Source organism: Geotrypetes seraphini, chromosome 8 (genome assembly GCF_902459505.1).
Source record: "Geotrypetes seraphini chromosome 8, aGeoSer1.1, whole genome shotgun sequence".
Lineage (NCBI taxonomy): Eukaryota > Metazoa > Chordata > Amphibia > Gymnophiona > Dermophiidae > Geotrypetes > Geotrypetes seraphini.
Window position 1 is genome coordinate 30,232,879 of NC_047091.1, and position 23,478 is coordinate 30,256,356.

A 23,478-nucleotide genomic window follows, 5' to 3' on the forward strand; every position below is an offset into this window, starting at 1 on the left:
CTCATGTAGGTCGATAAAACTGCAATGAAGGAGATAACGCAGACGGCCCACTGCCTTTCAGCAACGTGAAAATCAAGCAAAGAATCTTAAAACTCGATGCGTAAACCGATGGGCAACCAATGCAAATCTCATAAGATCGGGGGGGGAGGGGTCACGTGCTCAAACCTTGAAGCCCGCACGATAGTCCGTATGGCAGCTGTGAACAGTCTAGTGTCATCTACAGATTTAATCACCTCGCTCATTATTCCGATTCTGAGATCATTTATAAATAAGTTAAATAGCAGCAGTCTCAGTACAGACCCCTGTGGCACTCCACTATTTACCCTACACCATTGAGAAAAATGTTCATTTAACTCTACCCTCTGTTTTTTGTCTGATAACCAATTCCTAATCCACAACTGAACATTGCCTATCCCAAGGCTCTTTAATTTTCTCAGGAGTCTCTCATGAGGAACTTTGTCAACAGCTTTCTGAAAATCTAGATACACTACTTCATGCATATCATTTAACTACAAATTCATAAGGAGAAGTTTAGATACTCGATCCTTAGAGGGTCAAATTACCCAATAGTTCCAATGAGCAAAGCTCACAGAACCCGATCTTCACAGGATCCAAATGTATCTTTTTTATCTTTTGTCCATATATACTTTTTATATCATTTTTACTTTTACCCGACCGGCATAAAATTAACTCGAATGGAGCGATTTCTACTGTGTGCATGAATATAATAGGGAGCCTCGACCCTAAGGAAAGCGTGTGAAACATGGACATGTTGGTGGAGGTGCTCCCCTTTAAAAACTAGAAAAAAGCTAAGTAAAAACTATCTATATTGACAATCTATGGACAAAAGATAAAAAAGATACATTTGGATCCTGTGAAGATCGGGTTCTGTGAGCTTTGCTCATTGGAACTATTGGGTAATTTGACCCTCTGAGGATCGAGTATCTAAACTTCTCCTTATGAATTTGGAGATTAGTATAAGACTGGAATAATTTCTTTCTGACATGATATTGTAGATTGATTCCAGTTATCAGTATAGCCATTCATCGTGTTATCATGTAACTCCAGCATGTTTTCATGATTTGTTGGAAGTATACCAGCCAAGGAGGGTATGAAGATCTGAAGGTAGAATGAGATTGTTAGAAGACAAAATAGCGAGTGTACGTCATGCAAAGGTAAGTTCTAAAAAGCCGGGGTAAAACTCTGGAATGCCTTGCTGGGGCAAATACGTTTAAGTGCCAGTATTGCAGTTTTAAAAAAATTTATTAAAGACAGCTGTTTGTAAGTACATTTATGTGAGGGCATGAGGGGCTGAGAGGCAAGGCTTTTATTTGTGTGTGTATATACTATATTTTAAAAGGATTATGTATGCTGTTTGGAAACCACCTAGATTTTTAGGCGGGGAATACATTTTTAAATAAATAAATCGGCTCACCTTTATCTGCATGTTTATTCACCCCTTCAAAGAAGTCAAGCAAATTGGTGAGGCAAGATCTCCCTCCACTGAACCAGTGCTGACCCCGTCCCATTATATCATGTTTTCCTACGGGTTCCACAAATCATTTATTATAATTGTTTCCACTGTTTTGCCCAGCACTGAAGTCCCCTGTAACCCTTTTAAAAAAAATCGGTGCAACATTAGCCACCCTCCAATCTTCAAGTACTACGGACGATTTTAGTAACAGATTACGGATCGCTAACAGCAGATCAGCAATTTCATGTTTCAGTTCTTCCAGTACTCTGGGGATGTAGAACCTTCCCAAGGCAAGCAATGGCTCCCCACCCCCATCTGTCTCGAGAGCAGACTATGGACCTTTCCTCCAGGAACTTGTCCAAATCTTTATTTAAACCCAGCTACGCTAACCACATCCTCCAACAACAAGTTCCAGGAGTCTATTCTAAGCATCTACTTTTAAAAAAAAAAAAATAAAAATCTAATGCTTGCATAACCGGGTAGTAGTATGCCTGACATTTAGGGCACTCGCTACTTCCGCAGCGCATACAGCAAAGTGCATCCGATCCTCTAATTATCTGTTAACTTATTTTATTTTCTTCTTCTAACAAGTGGTGGGTGCGGAGGAGGTGCATCGTACTGAGATCCAAGAATAAATTAAGTATAGTGTTTGTAGGGTTTTACTGTTGATAATACACTATCCAAAGAAAATAATTAAGAACAGCAGGTGGAAATGAGATAACATTTAGGACAGGCACTTATGCCAGCCATAGAGCTGGAATAACAGTGAGAACCTAAGTGCAGCAGATAACCAATCAGAATTACAGTATTATGCCTCGCCCATGCTCCACTCTTATGGACAACCCCCTTGCTGTCAGTTAAACAGGGAGTTGCAGACTGACGCTTAGGCAGCAAGTTTGCATAAGTGCACACATACACCAGCATGTGATGTACATGTAAATTTGAATGCCTAAGTTATCGAATTGCTCCCTTGGGGGTAACTTTATAACTGTGCGCCGAATAACAAGAGGCCGAATGATCGGTACACACTTTATCAAGAAAAGTAAGCTCCTATTTAACTGGGTATATATACGCATATACACTTATGCACGAGAGTACACCAGCCATAGATCTGGCGTAAATATGTGGGCCTGTGTTCTGAGATATGTTTGACGATGGAAAAACCCGGATGCATAACCCTGCCCCATTCCACCCCCAGCCCTGCCTTGCTCTGCCTCCAACCCACCCTGTTCTGCCTCCAATGTCGCCCCCTCCAAAAGTGCATCGCTTTTTTCCTGACCTCCAGGCCACATCTGGAGGGCCTCCAGTATGCGCGGATGCGTGTGATATCCGTGCGTGTTGAAAGCCCTCTAGATGCGGCCGGAACTCAGGGATTTCCAAAACCCAGACTGCCCAGGTTCCGAAAAGAGGTTTTTCTAGACATCTGGTAACCCTAGAGATATGTACACAAATGATAACATTCTACAAGTTAAGTGCATACATGGGCACACTGCCCATATTGTGCCCATACTTTACTCATGTGAGTGCCCACTTGTAAATGACATGCTGTTGGAGATACACACACATTTACAAAATAATACTTACATACACTTTTCGCATTTACATTCATACGTGTGGATGGGCAGACTAGATGGGCCATTTTGCCTTTATCTGCCATCATGTTACTATGTTTCTATAATGAGAACGTTCTATTACATCACAATGCAGGTGCAAAGAGCCTTAGCCAATACGGAGAGGAGGAGATAGTGGATGCTGTGGATGGACCATTTGGCCTTTATCTGCCATCATATTTCTATGTTCCTATAACTATAAAGCTCTATGACCTCACAATGCAGGTGTAAAGAGCCTTAGCCAATAGGAAGAGGGGGAGATAGTGGATGCTGCGGATGGACCATTTGGACTTTATCTGCCATCATGTTTCTATAACTATAAAGCTCTATGACCTCACAATGCAGGTGTAAAGAGCCTTAGCCTTTAGAAAGAGGAGATGCAAATGTTAAGAGCCTTAGCCAATAGGGAGAGGAGGAGATAGTGGATGCTGCGGATGGGCCATTTGGCCTTTATCTGCTGTCATGTTTCTATCTGCAATGCATCTGCCATTATTCTAATTATTTACTCACATAATCGGCATTTAAATGGTATGGTAGCAGATGCTTTTTAGAATTACCGCTATATTGTGCTGACTGACGCAGTGACGCTCAGTCACAAACTGCACCCGAAGCACAGCATCAGATCCCATCTTTTGAACCAATCCCATTGACCACAATTTGCATTCTAATGTACCGCCGGGAAAGGCAGAGCAAGAGGATGAGATGCGTTTTGTAAGCTTCCTCCACTGTCCTCCCAAAGCCTGACCTGAAAAAGCCTCGTGGCACCCGGGCCACACCTGCCTGCCAATTGCTTCATTCCTTTAATGAGGGCTATAAACACACATCACAGAAGGAGTTATTAAATGTTCTCCTGGAACTTAGAGTGGAGAATCCCCTTTGAACAGACTTCCTTCATGAGAGCCAGTTCTGAGAAAAGATCAGTGTTTTCCGCTTTCCAAAGGGCAGCACAAGACAAGGCGAACCCAGCAGGTTTCAACAGCTCTCATTGTTTCTCTTGAGAGACTATGGAAAAAGTGAAGGTCCAAGGGAGTTTACTTTGATTTGGGGTTCTTTTTTTCATTCGTCTCGCATCAGACATGGTCCAAACAATTTCATGTCCTGCAGCCCTCCTTCACCCCCTCCCCCCCCCCCCCCACACAGGGAGGTTCTTAGTAGAGAGTTGCGCGGGGACAGAAATCCCACCCATCCCCGCCCGTCCCCGCCAGGATCCTCTCCGTCCCCACCCGTCCCCGTCAGGATCCTCTCCGTCCCCACCTATCCCCGCAAGGAATTACCTCCATCCCCATAAAAAGCAGCAATTACTTCTGACAGGATCATCAATTCCACAGTTTCTTTTGTGTTTGCGTTGCTGTTTTCCTTGTGGAATCTCTTTGGTGGAACCCATTTTTTGTTTTCTGTTCAGGTAATTAACTTATAAACCCCCTCTTTTACTAAGGCTGACGTGTCCATTATATTATATGGACGAATCCTGCTTCCAAAGCCTTCCATCCCCGTGGGAGTCCCGTTGGCTAGAGGGGGGTCCCCGTGGGAGTCCCGTGGGCAAGAGAGGGGTCCCCGTGGGAGTCCCGTGGGTTATGGGGGGATTCCTGCGATCTCCGTTCCCATGCAGACCTCTAGTTCTTAGTTGTGCCATCACCACAGCAGATAATACATGATACCATACGTTCATCCATATTGTCCACTAGGACCCTCAGTTAAAGAACTCAGCATTTAATCACCTTCGGGAAGAATCCAACCTCGAATGATTTAAATCAAATCTAAAGTCTTTTTTGTTCAATAATGCATTTGATCTATAACATCTGACAACCTCTTTCCATCGTCCGTCCTTTCAAGTCTTCCTATCCTATTCAAAATTGTATTTCTCCCCTCCTCCCTTCTGTAATCATTGTCAGTCCATAGTGTCCATGTGAATATATATTGTTTTGTGTAATGACAAATGTTTGTATGTCCCCCTTTAAATTTTTTTTTTTTTTAAATTGTAAAACTGCTTAGAAATCTGATAAGCAGGATAACAAATTTTAATAAAACTTGGACATGGGGACAAATTTGTCCCCTTCCCTGCAGGAACTCAATTTCCCTGTCCTGTCCTCGTGAGTTTTGTCATTGTCCCTGTCCCTTCCCCATTCCTGTAAGCTCTGCCTTAACTGCACAAGCCTCAAATACTTATGATTTTAAAGTGTTTAAGGCTTGTGCAGGTGAAGACGGAGCTTAGGCATTGGTGGAATGAGGCATTATGACATCACAATCTGAGCTCTAGAATGTTGCTACTTAGGATTTTAAAGCGTTTGAGGCTTGTGCGGATGAGGGCAGAGCTTAGGCATTGGTGGAATGAAGCATTATGACATCACAATCTGAGCTCTAGAATGTTACTACTTAGGATTTTAAAGCATTGAGGCTTGTGCAGATGAGGATGGAGCTTGCGGGAATGGGGTTGGGGCAGGAAAAGAACTTGACGAGGTGGGAAAATGAGTTCTCACAGAAAATTTGTCCCCATTTCATTCTCTAGTTTTAACCACTAATCCAAGAAGAGATCATCCTCAACTCGAATCTCAGACCTTGAAATTGACCTTAGCCAGAAAACAGAAGTAATGTATAATATACACATTGTGACTTGGGTGTAGGACATATGGAATTCCTAGAAATATATTTATTTTAGTATTTTTATACCACTTATAGCGTAAGTGGTTTACATTCAGGTACTCAAGTATTTTTCCCTGTCTGTTCCGGTGAGCTCACTCTAATGTACCTGGGGCAATGGGGGATTAAGTGACTTTCCCAGGGTTACAAGAAGCAGCATGGGATTTGAACCCACAACCTCAGGGTGCTAAGACTGTACTCTAACCTCCGCTTTTTTTTTTCATTTTTATTACGCGTATTCAAAGGCAGATGCAGAAAACCCAGTGTTTTAAAAAAAATAAAAGTATCATATGTATTTCAGTATTGTCTCCGAAAACAGGAGATGCTACCTTCACAAATGTGAAAGCAGAAAACAGGCAACGAAGGTGACTGGTAGATGTTCAATTTCCTGTATTGCAATGACTCGACACCGTCGTGTTTCGGCCCCAGCGGGCCTGCCTCAGGAGTCTAAATCATGGGCACGCACAACGGTTATACAGTGACTAGTCTTATAGCCCGTTACATTAACGGGTACTAGAATATATGTCTGTCTGTCTTTCTTTTTTTCTGTCTCTCTCTTTCCTCGGCTGTCCACCCCCACCCCTTACCTGCTCCCTGGGCGGGAAGGTATGCTCCATGAGAGACCCACGGGGCCGAAGCCAGTCCACGTGGCTGGTGCTCGGGAGGAGAAGTCCTGGTGTCTTCTAGCGCGCATGCGCACTCTTGCCGACCACGGACCTACAGATCAGGGATCACGGAACACGCCGGTGAGAGTGCACATGCACACTTAGGGTTTTATTATAGTAGATATTAAAAGAATTCTCATACACATTTATAATGCAATTAAAAACAAAGACATAAAAAAATAAGGGCTCCTTTTACGAAGGCGCGTTAGCGCGCACGACTTTTCATCACGTGCTAACCCCCGCGTTAGCCGAAAAACTACCGTCTGCTCAAGAGGAGGCAGTAGCGGCTACCGCGGCCGGCGTTTTAGCGCGTGGTATTACGCACATTAAACTGCTAAAGCGCCTTCGTAAAAGGATCCCTAAATGTACCATATATGCACTTTTGGACATAGATGGGGAAACCATAAAAATTATCTTGAAACAGGAAGTGGCTCTAATGACCACCTAAAAATGCACCCAGAAGACTTTTGACAAAATTCCTCATGAGAGGATCCTGAGAAAATTAAAGAGTCAAACTGTGGATGAAGAAACGGTTATCAGACAGAAAACAGGAGTAGCCATAATGAAAAACTGGTGGGAATCCTTATGCCAGATTTACCAGTTTGAAAACATTAACTCTTTTACAGAGGGGACATCATAGCAAATTCAAGGAAATTTGGGGCCGTTAACAATACTACAGAAATACAAGAAATTAACAATAAACTAGATAAAATAAGCGACTGGCTTCATACAAATAAACTCTCTCTTAACATCGACAAATCATGTGGTCTCCTATTCCCAACAAAAAATAATGAATTTTTATTGGGGAAGATTTTTATCAAATCCTCCCCAATAAAAATCGAAACAAAAATAAAATTACTGGGAGTAATCATCGACAAAGATCTTACCTTCCACGATCATATCAGCTCAGTGATTAAAACCTGTTTATATAAGCTTCGCCTCATTCGTTCTCTTACCTCTATTCTAGACACGGATGCAATCTCAACTCTGGTTCACTCTTTAGTCATCTCACATCTTGACTACTGTAACTCTCTATATAAGGGAATTCCTCAAAAAGAAATCCGACGTCTACAGTTAATCCAAAACACAGCTATCAAACTCATCTTTCAATCAGGGAAATATGACCACGTTACCCCCCTCCTGAAAGAAGCCCATTGGCTTCCCATTACCCACCGTGTTACTTATAAAACATTCATGCTGACCTTTAAAATTCTACTTTCCCACCAACCTTCCTACCTTGATAGGCTCCTCATTCCACAACGCCCTACACGGATGCTTAGATCTGCAGAACAGAACTTCCTTTCCATTCCTTCCATAAAGGATTTCTTCTACTCTAGGAAATCAAACTTTTCAGAAGTTGCCCCTACCTTATGGAATGCTTTACCATCTCATCTCCGTCACGAAAAACAGCTCGATAGATTTAAGATAAGCTTGAAGACTTTCTTATTTCAAGATGCTTTCAACTGCTCTTGAATTATCTCTTTCCCACTCAACCAACCACTTCTATGAAGCGATCCCATTCCTAATGTTTTATCCTCTCCCTCCATTTTTCATTCAATCTTTTTTTTTTTTCTTTCCCTCATCTACTATGTAACTTTACCCCTCCCCTTCTCCTTTATCCTCACTCTCAAGTATGTCCTGTCTATGTCATTAATTGTACACCTCTACTACTTTTCTTTATAAGTGCTACAATCTTTTATTTCTATTTTTAATATTTTATTGTAAACCGGCTAGATACCAGTTGATGGTCGGTATATTAAAAATTAATAAACTTGAAACTTGATATGATTGTGAATTATGAACATTATTTCCCTTTGATTCATGAAAGATTGTTATACACATCCAGGAGGGGCAGGGGGGAAGGTTAGGGCAGGATGGGGGGGGGGGGGTTAAACAGCTTTAAATTATTTGTTAGAATAAAGTGCAATATGTTATATTACTTGATTGTTCAACTGTTTGTACTATGTGTTTGATTTCAAAAACGAATAAAGAATTTTTTTTTAAAAAAAAATTCCCTTCCTAAGTATACACTAAAATTGGTGGCTTGCAAGAGTCTGTCAATGTTATGAGCATCTGTGTATATAAGGACACAACCGCCCAGACAAGTATTGTTTTTTGACACGATCGGTCCTTGAAAACTAATGGCAAGTCATTTTAGTTTTGGTTTTTTTGCAGTCGTTATCCTAACTTGAGCAAACAAAGCAATCGAGGCTTTGTTACTGTCTGGATCTTCTGCAAACTTGGATTTTCAGCTCTGACAGAAATTGAAATCGGGAAAAAAGAGAGCGACTGCAGATGGTGGATGATGTCGACTATCGAGCCGCATTTTGAGTTAGTTTGCATTCAAAAAACAAGCACATCCATCGCGTTGATTAACAATTCTATTCTATCTACTTAAGTTACACCGTTGTTACAGTTACCCATCCATAGCTGAAAGAACTTTAAATAAATAACTCTCAAATTTAATTTGTTGTTGGTTTTGCAATTTTATCATTTCAATTATAATGTGCCGCGAAAACCATTTGCTCCATTTAGTGAGTCGGAGCTAAAAAAAAATTTGAGAGCCACTGTGTTACAGAGTAACCTTCTATATCAGTGGTTCCCAACCCTGTCCTGGAGGACCATTAGGCCAATCGGGTTTTCAGGCTAGCCCTAATGAATATGCATGGAGCAGATTTGCATGCCTATCACTTCCGTTATAAGCAAATCTCTCTCATGCATATTCATTAGGGCTAGCCTGAAAACTCGATTGGCCTGGTGGTTCTAAACTAAACTAAACTAAACTAAACCTTGGGTTTATATACCGCACCATCTCCACGAATGCGGAGCTCGGCACGGTTTACAGGAAGAAAGATGAGAGAGGAACTACAGTGGAGAGATTAAAGAATTAGGTGTAAAGAGGGAAGGTGAGAGGCCTAAGAGGGGGGAAGTGTTACAGTTTTGAGAATAGCCAGGTTTTTAGGTGTTTGCGGAAGAGTTGGAGGGAGCTTGAGGTTCGGAGAGGGGAGGTGAGGTTATTCCAGATCTCAGTGATTCTAAAGGGTTGGGAACCACTGTTCTATATGGTCCTTTCCCATCAGTAAGATACTGTACAGTGTTTCCTACATCTGCAAAATGTAGCATCTATTAAGCGAGCTGTCTCCTGGGCTATTTTGTCAGAAGAAAATAGTCCTGAGCTAACCCAAAAAAGAAGCGTTTGGAGCTAATCCTAGAGATCTTGCACTAGTTTCTAGAAATCTGCCTTTTAAGGAAAGGAAAGTCTAGTTTGTCTGATGCTGTGATTCACGTTAAGGTGCAAATAGAAGGGGAAACATGAGAAAGTACAAAGTTTAATGTCTGTGAGTCAATCAGGTGATTTTCGAAGCCACAACCGAAGCAGGAGGGGAAATTCTGCCACTGTTGCAGAGGTACTTCCTTGCCGTGCTGATTCAGTGGTTCAATGTTCTCTCGGGCCCTCCATGCACAGCTGGCTGCGAGTTTATGCAAATCTTCTTTCTCTCTATGTAAATCAGGTTCTACTTCCTTCTGAGGGGAATTTTCGTAGCTGTTGCCAGATCTGATGTCCCTGCTTGGCAACTTTCCTTACGGGCAAACAGCCTGGGTGATGGTATTACAGAACAAAACAATCTCGCACATTGTGCAAGCACTCCCAGGAAGTCAAATCTTCTAAAGGTTTTTTTTTTATTTTTCCTTTGAACCTGACTGTACTGATAGTTAGACATGCTGGGAACTGGCTTTTCGAGATCCTTTAGCGAAAGAGTCTACTGCAGGGTTGCGTTCTAATGTCCAGCTTAGTTTTCAAAGAAACTGGACTCTAAGAACATAAGCAGTGCCTCCGCCGGGTCAGACCATAGGTCAATCCTGCCCGGCAGTCCGCTCCCGCGGCGGCCCAAACAGGTCACGACCTGTCTGAATCACCAGAAGGGGCTCCCTTGCCACCTTGGTTTCTCATTGAAGTCCTATCTTCCCATCGAAGTCCTAACCCTCCGGTCTTGCACATGCACGACCTGGTTGGCTTTCTAGACTTATTACCTGGTTAGCTTTCTATACTTGTGTTACATCCCAGCACCTCTCTCAGTATCCCACGATCCCTTTATCCCTCAGGAATCCGTCCAATCCCTGTTTGAATCCCTGTACCGTACTCTGCCTGACCACTTCCTCCGGTAGCGCATTCCAAGTGTCCACGACCCTTTGGGTGAAAAAAAACTTCCTTGCATTTGTTTTGAACCTATCTCCCTTCAGTTTCTCCGAATGCCCCCTCGTACCTGTTGTCCCCTTCAGCCTGAAGAATCTGTCCCTATCCACCCTCTCTATGCCCCTCATGATCTTGAAGGTCTCTATCATATCTCCCCTGAGCCTCCTTTTTTCCAGAGAGAAGAGCCCCAGCCTATCCAACCTCTCGGCGTATGGGCAGTGTTCCAGCCCTTTTACTCTGTACGCTTTCACTTTCGTTTGTGGGCGGACAGCGGTGCACAGACTCCGCAACCTGAGATTTGCGTTTGACCGCTGTCGAGTATCATAACATTTTCGAGGCAACATTTCTTTGGAACCCCTCATTGTCAACAGACCGATTGACTTGAACATCACATAACAACAATCAAAGGCTTATCATTCTCTGTAATATTATCGGGCTCCTTTTGCGTTTTTAGCGCATGCAGGATATTACCGCGCACTACACAGCTAGAACTAACGCCAGCTCAACGCTGGCGTTAAGGTCTAGCGTGCGCGGCAATGTAGCACGCGTTAAAGCCATAACACAGCTTAGTAAAAGGAGCCCATAATTTTCAATCATAAATCCAGACTCCTTTGAGCCGAAACACGATCGTGTCGAGTCCTTTTGCAAAATAAGAGCAATTGAGCATCTTTCAGGGGTGTCCAATGTCGGTCCTCGAGGGCCGCAGTCCAGTCGGGTTTTCAGGATTTCCCCAATGAATATGCATTGAAAGCAGTGCATGCACATAGATCTCATGCATATTCATTGGGGAAATCCTGAAAACCCGACTGGATTGGCCCTCGAGGAAGGACTTTGACACCCCTGATGTACTGCAAGTATATCCTAGAGACCTAGACCTAGGCCAGGGGTGTCCAATGTCGGTCCTCGAGGGCCGCAGTCCAGTCGGGTTTTCAGGATTTCCCCAATGAATATGCATTGAAAGCAGTGCATGCAAATAGATCTCATGCATATTCATTGGGGAAATCCTGAAAACCCGACTGGACTGCGGCCCTCGAGGACCGACATTGGACACCCCTGATCTAATTAGTCTCTTTCGTTGTTGTTTCTTGCTTTCCAAGTTCTGGGAAGACCGCATTTCCTGTTTCTCCTACGCACTAAAGTTAGACATGCTGGGAGCTGGCTTTTCGAGAATCTTTACCTAAAGAGGCTATTACAGGGTTAAGTTCTAATGTCCGGCTTCGTTTTCAAAGAAATTGGACTCTGTACGGGCTGGACCATACTTAAGGAGCCTAAAGGAAAAGGTTGTGCCTTTGAACGTTTGTCATAAAATGTACTCAGTCACTCCAATTTAAAAAAAAAAAAAAGTATCATCTTTTTTTTTTTTTTCCCCTCGAAAATTTATTGAAAAGTTTCAAAAATACAGAAATAAAACATAAACATTTTTTATATACTTCTGGAATTCTTGTGTCTTGACTATTGTAACCATTTATTATTGCCCTGTTTTGTTTACTTTTTATTTCTGTATTTTTGAAAATTTTCAATAAATTTTCGAGGGAAAAAAAAAAGTATCATCTTGTGTAACTTTATTTTTGTGTTTTATTTTAAATTATTATCTTTAAAATGGATTAACAGAACAACCCCGGTACTTGATCCAAAAATTATCCTAAGCAACAAACGAGGCAAGCGAGATGTCTAAACGACCAAAACAGTCGCATTTATTATATTTAAGTCCATCAATAGAGAGATGCTGAAATAAAGTCCCCAAATAATTGCTCGATTGGAAAGCCAGTCTTTTCTGTTAAAGTCCTGACTAGGATCCAAGTTTTGGCTATGCCTTCCTCAGGTCATCGGGGGGGGGGGAGGGGGAGGGAGAAATAGCATTGGTCATCAGTGGGGATAACAGTGCCGGGCATCTGGAGGGGGTAGGGAGGGAATAGAATTATTGGTCATCGGGTGGGGAGGGGAGGGAACTCCCCCCCCCATCATCCAAAGGAGGCTCGAATATAAACCGAGAGCCCCATTTGTGGGCCCAAATAGCTCGGTTTCTATTCGAGTATATACGGTATTCTTCCCAGCTACCATTTGGCTGCCCTCGCTATTTATACCCAGTGGCAATCCATTGATGAGTTTTGTGTTGTGCAAAACTATTCAATGCTAATCGTTAAAAGACACCTGTCAAACTGGCTAAAATGCCCAAATGTTGTGGATGCCTGTGCTTAATTGTAGACAGACAAAAGATGGAAATTTTCAGACATGGGCAAAGGCTCTGAACATCAGCCTGCAAATATTAGAGCTAAAACTACCTTGTTATGAAACCAAATGGCGTAGTGGTTAGAGCTATAGTCTCGGCACCCTGAGGTTGTAGGTTCAAATCCCACGCTGCTCCCTGTGACCCTGGGCAAGTCACTTAATCCTCCACTGCCCCGGGTACATTAGCTCACCGGGACAAATAGGGAAAGTGCTTGAAGTACCTGTATGTAAACTGCTTTGAGTGTGATTGTAAAACTACAAAAAGGTGGTATAGAAGTCCCAATCTCTTTCTCTGATGTCATAATGCCTCATTCCACCAATAAGAGCCAACCTTATCAGTGATGTCATTGTTCTAGACTTGGCTCATTTCTGATAGTGTATCGGAGGTGAGTGTGGCACAGTGGTTAGAGCTGCAGTCTTATTGCCCTGAGGTTGTAGGTTCAAATCCCGTGCTGCTCCCTGTGACCCTTGACAAGTCGCTTAATCCTCCACTGCCCCAGGTACATTAGATGGATTGTGAACCCACTGAGACAGATGGGGGGAAATGCTTGTAGTACCTTTATGTGGCTGTAAATCTGCAAAATGGTGGAATATACAGTAAGTCCTGAATCTCATCTGCTTTAGATTTCTAGGGGAAAAAATAAATAATAACCTCTGAAAGTCGAAGCGTAGCTGAAGACCTAGAACTGGTTTGTACTAGTTTCCGTTGAACTGGAGGAATTAATCATGATAACCACACGCACTTTCGCGCCTCCTGCTTCAAGCTTCTCATGTGCAACCAGCAGCCTAGAAGCTGCTGCTAGATCTCCGAGTTAATGGACGACTTTTGCTCTGATAACAGTGCAAATGTTCCTGCGGCATTTTGTCAATGGAAACTTAGCTGACGATTAATGACCCGGCTAGCACGGGAGCTGCCAAAAACAAAACAAGAGATTTGAAAGTTCACAAAGCCGACCTTTTCTAATTCGTCTCTCAAATAATATCAGCTCGCACTAGTACAGTCGCTGCATCTTTGCTGGAGAGGGACGCTCATGGGGGTTTGCAAAGACCCAGGCACGACCGTGAATCTCTATGGGACAGAGCGGAAGGTTGCACAAGCTGAACCAACATACAGTAGATTTTTTTTTTTTACAGATCAGAACTCTCCTCCCCAATCCTGTCTGCTCCTATCTGCTGGGGAAGGGAGACTGGTAATAAGGAAAACATAAGAACACTTCGTTTGCTAAACCAGGAAAAGAAAATACATGTTTTCAAATGTGCCCTGAAGTCAGTCAAGGCGAGCCTTGAACTCGTGATCTCTTGGACGGCGCAGCCTATCAAGAAATTGTGGTTTCAGTTGGCATTATCTCTGCGGAAATATGTACAACACAAGCTTATGACCTTATTTCCTTTCAAGAGTTTCTTTTTTATCACGTTGGGAAGCAAATATGAGTTCTGCTCTTTGGTCCATATTGTGCTATAGTTATGAGGCTGGGGTAGGTGCTCGAACAAGCTAACATCAGAGGGAGGGGTCATGTTGACAATAATGCGTTTGTTCTTGACTTTCAAAAACCAAACTTCGGAAATCAATAATGTGACTTTGGATGAAAGGCTGTGGATGCTAAAAGCAGACTTCTTCTTTGTTCTTCTTTTTTGATTTACCAATAGTGGTTGAAACTATAGCCTCAGCACCCTGGGGTTGTGGGTTCACATCCCACACTGCTCCTTGTGACCCTGGGCAAGTCACTTAATCCCCCTATTGCCCCAGGTACATTAAATAGATTGTGAGCCCACTGGGACAGACAAGGAAAAATGCTTGAGTACCTGAATAAATTAATGTATACCATTCTGAGCTCCTCTGGGAGAAAAATAAATAAATAGTGTGAAGAGTTTCAGCCTCTGATAAGCAGAGCTGGTATTGTGACGTCATAATGCCTCATTCCACCAATAAGAGCCAACCTTATCAGTGATGTCACAATGGCTTAATTGTCCTATACTTGGCTCACGTTTGCTACATTTTGATTTCTAGAGTGGCGCAGTGGTTAAGCTACAGACTCAGCACCCGAGGTTGTGGGTTCAAACCCACGCTGCCCCTTGTGACCCTGGGCAAGTCACTTAATCCTCCCCCCCATTGCCCCAGGTACATTAGATAGACTGTGAGCCTGGGACAGATAGGGAAAATGCTCGAGTGCCTGATTTGTAACCTGTTCTGAGCTCGTTTGGGAGGATGGGCTAAAAAAACTGAATGAATCGATCAAAAGATTCTAAAAGCGAGCTGTGTGACTCAAGACGTCAAATGTGTGAATAGTATCAGGTGCAAATGGGCGTGCATTTTGTAAGCGTCCGATGGGATTGCATATTTTCAGCAGAAACATTCGGCCCCAACAGAAGCTCTTAGCGTTTTTCAGTTTCGCACATGGAACCAGGGCGAGCCGCAGGCGCCTAACAAGACACCAAGGGCTCCTTTTACTAAGGTGTGCTAGGGCTTTAACGCGCAGAATAGCACGCGCTAGACCTTAACACCAGCATTGAGCTGGCGTTAGTTCTAGAAGCGTAGTGCGCAGTGTAGCGCGCGGTAATTTCCTGCGTGTGCTAGAAATGCTAGCGCACCTTAGTAAAAGGAGCCTAAAGATTATTCCTTTTTGGCTTTATTTCCTGTATCTTGGCGCCATCTACTGGGCTCCATTTATATAGCCCTGAAGAAGGCTTTTTTAGCCGAAACATGGACCATGTTGGGGTCCATCACAAAAAAAAGGACTGAAAGATTCTTTTGTTAGGCCTGCATATTTTTCTATATATGTCGTATATGTATCAGTTCTTTATATATTTTTTAAAAAATTGATTCTCCCTGAAGTTGGTTGACTGAGTCCCTTCCCCGTTGCATATTTTGCCATTTGTTTAAGTGGAGAGGAATTTCAGTTGGTTAGAAAAGTTTTCCTCCACGCTGGGTGCCATCTTGGTAGGGGCCCTGGCACCTGTCCTCCTCTCGGCCCCCCTCCCCCGCCCAACCACCATACGCACACGCCCCTTCCCTTCCCCCATACCTCTTTAACGTTCACGGCATGAGCAGCAACCCTGACCTGCTGCTTGCGCCAGCGTTGGCTCTTTCTTCGATGTCACTTCATGGACCAACACCTAGAAAGTGACATCAGAGGAAGAGGTGGCACTGGTGCGAGCAGCATGTTAAAGAGGTACAGGGGAAGGGAAGGGACATGCACGCATGGCAGGAGGGGGGAGGGGAAGGAGCAAATGGGAGGGGGCAGAGAAAAGGGGGGGTACCACCGTTCCAGGCTATGCCACTGTCCATGCCTCAGTTGTTTGTATTAAAACATAGCCACTGCTTGCCCTGGATCGGTAGCAAGGAATGTTGCTACTCTTTGGGGTTCCGGAATCTTACTATTCCTTGGGATTCTGTATGGAATGTTGCTACTCTTTGGGGTTCCGGAATCTTACTATTCCTTGGGATTCTGTATGGAATGTTGCACTCTTTGGGGTTCTGGAATCTTACTATTCCTTGGGATTCTGTATGGAATGTTGCTACTCTTTGGGGTTCCGGAATCTTACTATTCCTTTGGATTCTGTATGGAATGTTGCTACTCTTTGGGGTTCCGGAATCTTACTATTCCTTGGGATTCTGTATGGAATGTTGCTACTCTTTGGGGTTCCGGAATCTTACTATTCCTTGGGATTCTGTATGGAATGTTGCACTCTTTGGGGTTCCGGAATCTTACTATTCCTTGGGATTCTGTATGAAATGTTGCTACTCTTTGGGGTTCCGGAATCTTACTATTCTTTGGGATTCTGTATGGAATGTTGCTACTCTTTGGATTTTGGCAAGGTACTAGTGATCTGGATTGACCACCGTGAGAACGGGCTACTGGATTTGATAGACCATTGGTCTGACCCAGTAAGGCTATTCTTATGTTCTTATACTGCAACTTCATTGCGAAAACAGCAGCGCACTATGCGAAACTTAATTAGTAAAAAAAAAAAAGAAAGGAATTCCAGCAAAAGCAAAGAAGAGATCCTTACCAGAGTGAGTCAATGTGCTTCTGGCCAGTCACAGCTCTGATTTAAGCAGAAAGGCCCGGATTCTGTACGTACACAGCTGCTACATTGGCCGGCGCCTTAAAAAATGGCGCCGACTGCGTGTCAATCACGCCGTTAGCAAAATTGCAGCAGCTGAAAGGTGTCTTGTAACATAGCCCAGGGTTTTATAGGCCTACATTACTGGCTCCTACGTTTGATGGCGAATCGCGCACAGCGGCGCCTATGGTCATCTCCGCCATTAACCACACCTGCTTTGACCCTAATTCTGGCGCCTAATTATTTTAACAACTTTTTAATTGGCTTTTAACAGCATGGTATATTACCGCACTGAATAAAATCAATTCAAGCAATAAAGTTAGACGGCGATAGAGCGCCTGCCGCCGTCTAACTTACGCCGTTGTCTATAGAATCCAGGCCAGAAGGTCTGCCCAGATGAAGGGCTGCTTTTACAAAGGCATTGGGGCAAATACAATGAAGTCCATTGGAACTCAGTGGGATTTGTCGCATTTGCGAATCGCTAACACAGCTTAGTAAAAGGAGCCCTAAGTTTTTAAAAACAAATTGCAGCTTCATCCTTACTCTGCTCAAAATGTCTCCAGCAACACCAACTCACCGTCTCATGTATACATTTATTTATTAGGATGTAAAACCCCCCCTCCGCCATGTTATCAAGCCGCATTACCAAGCAGCACGAGCAAAACGCCGAGCCACCCATTCTAATCCTAAGGGCGGCTCATCATTTTGCTTGCACTTGATAAAAGGATGGTTTAATTACCACCTTTTGAAAACATAGACCCAAGTGGTGTAAAGCAAGAATAAGGCAAATATATAGACAACAGACAATTACTTCAGAAAAAAATACACATTGTGACATAGAATGTTACTTTTCAGCATCAACATAATACACATTAAGAACATAAGCGGTGCCTCTGCTGGGTGAGACCAGAGGTCCATCTTGCCCAGCAGTCCGCTCACGCGGCAGCCCATCAGGTCCAGGATCTGCATATTAATCCTCTATCTAAACCCTTCAATCCTCTTTTCCTTCAGGAAAACATCTAATCTTTTCTTGAACCCCAATACTGTACTCTGTCCTATCACACCCTCTGGAAGCGCATTCCAGGTGTCCACCACCCTCTGGGTGAAGAACTTCCTAGCATTGGTTCTGAATCTGTCCCCTTTTAATTTTTCTGAATGCCCTCTCGTTCTTGGAGTCTTCGAAGGTTTGAAGAATCTGTCCCTCTCCACTTTCTCCATGCCCTTCATGATCTTGTAAGTCTCTATCATGTCCCCTCTAAGCCTCCGCTTTTCCAGGGAAAAGAGCCTCAGTTTCTCCAATCTTTCAGCATAGGAAAGGTTTTCCATACCTTTTATCAATCTCGTCACTCTTTTCTGAACCCTCTCGAGTATCGCCACGTCCTTCTTAAGGTACGGCGACCAGTATTGGACGCAGTATTCCAGATGGGGGCGCACCATCGTCCGATACAAGGGCAAGATAACTTCCTTCGTTCTGGTTGTAATACCTTTCTTGATGATATCTAGCATTCTGTTCGCCTTCTTAGAGGCCGCTGCGCACTGGGCCGACGGTTTCATTGTCTTGTCTACCAGTACCCCTAAGTCCTTTTCTAGGCTACTTTCACCTATCGCAAACAGTGTGCCACACGAGATTTCAGGTGTGCCACGAGACGGCAGGGAGCAGAAGAGGCGCCAGCGCTGGCTGATTGCCCACAGGACGTGCCTCTCGAGAGGCATACCCTGTAGGCAGTCAGCCTCTGCCAATGCCTCTCCTCCTCCCTGGCGTCTCTCCTCCTCTCTACACCTCTTCTTTTTCAGCACACACACCCCCCCCTCCCCACTGGCGGCTCGGGGCCCCATCTGGAGGGCCTCCGCACATGCATGCGATGTCATCGCAGTGAAGTCCGGGCACGTCCAGGTGCCCTCGAGCCGCGGCCTACAGTTTAGTGAACCACGCCTCGTACAGTTTGCGAGACATCGCATTAAAGCCTAGCACAGGGTGTAAGAGGAGCTGGAATATATTATAGACATGACAGAGAACAGGAGTTAGAAATATGGGTGACTAATGTAAGGAAAAATTGCACATGGCGTCAGAAAAGGAACATGAAATTAGTTCAGCTACAGTAGAAGTGGATCAGCCAGTGCCATGAGCGTTAGTCCTTGTGGGTTTGACTAGCAAGTTAGTTCACTTCTTCCATTAAAGGCTTGGTTGAAGAGCCAAGCTTTCGCAAGTAGAGACCGTCTCGTGTTTAGGGAAGCCTTTCAGGAAGTGCATTCCAGAGCGTGGGGGCTACTTCACAGATGGCTCATTGTCTGGTGCTGCATCATATGATTTCCTTTGGACAGGGTGTGGTTAGGGATACTCCTCAGGAGGACTTTCAGCGACCTTGGGGGTGTGGAGAGGGCGATCCTGTTCTTCAAGTGCTATGCTCATTTCCTGTATTGTATTAATGGTGAAGTTTGGACAGGATTGGAAGGATGTGATTTACTTTGTTTACAGGAGGCCTTGACAAATTTTTCCACAGAATCCACAAGTCAGCCCCCAAAAATGTAGGGGCCAGCAGCTGAAACCTCTTGGATTTCTCCACCCCATACTCGATGACCTCCACATTGAAGTTCAATTGGAGAGGGGAAGGGGGAAATTCACTCCTTTAGAAATTGACTTACTATGGGGCTCATTTCCCGTTCTCTGTCTGAAAATTTAGTAAATCAGTCCCTTAAGGGACCACCGTACACCACTGCCAGAAATCTTTTCCGTTCCGGAAGCATGATATCGCCATGGCTAGGGTTACCCAACATCCAGATTTAGCTGGACATATCCTCTTTTTAGAGGACTGTCCAGTGGTGTAGCGAGGGTGAATGGCACCCCTCTACAGCCCCATCCAGCTCCACCCCAGCCCAGCCCCCAGCAAGCCTCCTCTCTTCTGCGACGAGCTCTGGTTGTGTCTGGAGGGCCTGGAGCATGCGCGGATGTGTGTGACGACATCTGCGCACACTCAGAGGCCCTCCATATGCATCCAGAGTTCACCGGGTTTTGAAAAGCCCGTCCAGGAGCCTGGACAGTCCTTTAAAAAGAGGACATGCCCGGGTAACCCTATCCCCAGCCTTCACCTGAATCTCATACCGCCACCTTCATAGGGTTACCAGATGTTCACATTTCCCCGGGGGTCCAGACGGCTTTTCAAAACCTGGCCCTTTGTCTGGGTTAACGCAATGATATAACGCACCCAGGCATGTGATGTCATCGCGTTGCATCTGCGCATGCCTCCCTGCCTGACAAACAGGCAGCGGGGGCGGGGGTGAGGGCGGAGCTGGGGCGGGGATGGATGGAACTGGTTGGGCCTAGGGGAGGGTCTAGGGGTCCGTATGTACTCCTTCAGCCTTTACGCAGTCAGTCTGTCCCTCTCTCTCTCTGACTCAGATTCTGCAACATGTTCCTCTCTCTGTGCAGACCAGCTACAGAAGAAACAGCATCGTTTACTAGTTCCTGCTGGTTTTCTGTAGGAATCGGCTGTCCAGGGCAGGACGTCTGAGCTGGTCTTGGGGTTTCAAGACTCACAAGACTTGAAACAATTTCACTTCCTGAATCTCCTGCACTGCGTGGATCAAGCTTACAGAGAGCTAAATGGCAAAGAGGAAGTGGGAACCTTAATGTTTCTTCTGTAGTCACCGTCGGTGAAGGGAAGAGACAATAAGTGGCAGAAACAGCCTAAAGATGACGACATCAACAGAAAAACTTTTTGGGCATGAATTCTCGGGCACCGGTCACGTTCTGAATCAGACCCTTTGCAATCAGACCAGTGTGGAATGTATTTCTAGGGTTACCATATTTGTTTCCTGAAGGAAAAGGTGATCCAGGGGTACAATTAGAGGGTTACTATACAGTACAAAAGGCTGTAAAGTAATAGAGTAGTAGAGTAATAGATCACTACAGGTCATTGACTGGGGAGCCACCACGGGAGCGGACTGCTGGGCATGATGAACCTATGGTCTGACTCGGCAGAAGGAGTGCTTATGTTTAAGAAAAAAATAGAGGATGTGTGGCCCCCAGCCCCGGCCCCACACAGACCTCATCTCCTCTGAGCACGTGGGGATGCGATCTGATGATGTCACATGCATGCTTGTGACATCATCATGTAGAATCTGCACACACGCGGAGGGTTTCCAGATGCAGCCCTGCGTCCTGGCAAAGCTGGAGCCTTCCAAAACCTGAACAAATGGTTTTCAAAATCTGTCCGGACACCTCTAGAGGACATCAAGTTTCAAGTTTATTAGGATTTTATATACCGCCTATCAAGGTTATCTAAGCGGTTTTTACAATCAGGTACTCAAGCATTTTCCCTCTCTGTCCCGGTGGGCTCACAATCTAGCTAACGTACCTGGGGCTATGGAGGACTGAGTGACTTGCCCAGGGTCACAAGGGGCAGCGCGGGGTTTGAACCCACAACTCCAGGGTGCTGAGGCTGTAGATCCAACCACTGCGCCACACACTCCTCCCATGTCTGGGTAAATTCGGACACCTGGTAATCAAGCCTCAATGTTATCATGGCGTGAACCTCTGTGACAACTTAGCCATCTCGATGTAGTTGTTTCAAATGATAGCGGCAACTGCTGAAGTTGGCTTGAATTTGGGGAATCAGCGTTAAGTGCTGAGTCGACTGGTACCTGACCTGTGATTTAAGGGGGGAGTTTGTAATGACCAAAAGGAATCGTGATGTCAGGTATGTGGCAATGCGTAGGCTCTTACCATTTAAAAACAGTCATTTTCTCTATCTGCCCAAAACGGAACGCTTTTTAACTGGCCTTGGCGGTAACCGCTCCGATGCTCATAGAATTCCTATGAGCGTCGGAGCTGTTACCACCGCGGCTGGCACTAAAACCCACGCTAGGGTTTTATGAAAGAGAGGGATAGTGAACACAGCACTTTCTATAACCAAAGCTAGTTCGAAAACAGTCGGCCTCAAATAATCATTTCATAAAAATACATACTAAAAACTTACCGACTCAAATAATAAAACTAACAACGTTATTCTCTTCTATGCCTAAAAGTGAATATAGGCTAATAGAAAATCATTTTAAAAGGAATATATCATGTGCTTTTTCCCCCTTTCCTCCTGATGGCAGACATTTTCTGATGGTGCAATACAGAAACAAATATTTCCATTATTTGGCACTGATTTACCAAAGGTTGTTCCTTTGTACTTTAGCAGCATTCAGCCAGCAAGTCACTGATAACCAACAGTGATGAAATGGGTGGGGGAGGGGGGAGTGGATATGCCCCACCCTTGCAAGAACTCATTTTCCCGTCCCATCCCCTCAAGTTCTTTTCCTATCCCTGCCGCATTCCTGCAAGCTCTGTCATCTGCACAAGCCTCAAACACTTTAAAATCCTAAGTAGCAACATTCTAGAGCTCAGATTGTGATGTCATAATGCCTCATTCCACCAATGCCTAAGCTCCGTCCTCAGCTGCACAAGCCTCAAACGCTTTAAAATCCTAAGTAGCAACATTCTAGAGCTGAGATTGTGATGTCATAATGCCTCATTCCACCAATGCCTAAGCTCCGCCCTCATCCGCACAAGCCTCAAACACTTTAAAATCCTAAGTAGCAACATTCTAGAGCTCAGATTGTGATGTCATAATACCTCATTCCACCAATGCCTAAGCTTCGTCCTCATCTACACAAGCCTCAAACACTTTAAAATCCTAAGTGTTCGAGGCTTGTGTGGTTAAGGTAGAACTTACAGGAATGAGGCAGGGACGGGGAACCTGAGTTCCTGTGGGGACAGAGACAAATTTGTCCCTGTGTCAATCTCTATAAAGAGGCGATACAGACTTCCTTCCATATGATAATGTGAAAAGATATTTAATGGATGTGTTTTAATCTTTCTTTTTCCCTATAGCCATGGAAACAAAGAAGTATTTTCCTGTCGTGGAATTTTGCTGGCTGTGACTTGGTTTTTGGACAGAGGTCACACCGATATCACCGCCTTTGTGCCTTCATGGAGGAAAGAGCAACCAAGGTCCGATATGCCCATTACAGGTAATGAATCTCAAAGTCAAGCAAAATCCGCCACCATGAATTAACATGTCTAATTTTTGACACTTTCCACGGTTCTGTTGAATTAAGATTGCCATAGGTGCTCGGGTGTGGGGACTGGTGGCCATGCAGGCATGTCTATGCTAGACAATCACTGGCGTAATTAATTAATTATTTAATTAACTAATAAAGGGGTCCTTTTGCAAAAGCGCGCTAGCCGTTTTTAGCATGCGCTAAACACTAACGCTTCCGTAGACTATAATGGATGCGTTAGCGGTTAGTGCGCCTTAGTAAAAAGACCCCAAAATCAAAATGGCTGCTGACTATAGCTTGTAAGGCACATCTACATCAGTAGAAAGTGTGTCTGGTCATTTGAGAATGACCAAAGAGCGAAGAAGGAACTGCGGAAACAATGTCCCTGATGCAGGATTCGATTCAGTCAATCAGAATGTGTCACAATCGAGGAATCTGCACATGCGTAGGAAATGTAGACCCAACATGGTCCGTGTTTCGACAAACTGTCTTCTTCAGGGATCCTAAAGATGAGGGTTCAATGAGAAAGATTGCAGACATGAGGCAAGAATGTGG

At 44.4% G+C, this 23,478-nt stretch overlaps 1 protein-coding gene across 2 annotated transcripts in view; it reads left to right on the forward strand.

The window, feature by feature from the left end:
• ZC3H12A (zinc finger CCCH-type containing 12A) overlaps window positions 1-23,478 on the forward strand; it is a 50,062-nt gene that overhangs the window by 16,126 nt on the left and 10,458 nt on the right. For both annotated transcript variants that reach the window (XM_033955868.1, XM_033955869.1), the window contains exon 3: window positions 22,754-22,893. In XM_033955868.1, the coding sequence (XP_033811759.1) occupies window positions 22,754-22,893 (140 nt within the window). The remainder of the gene's footprint in view (window positions 1-22,753; window positions 22,894-23,478) is intronic.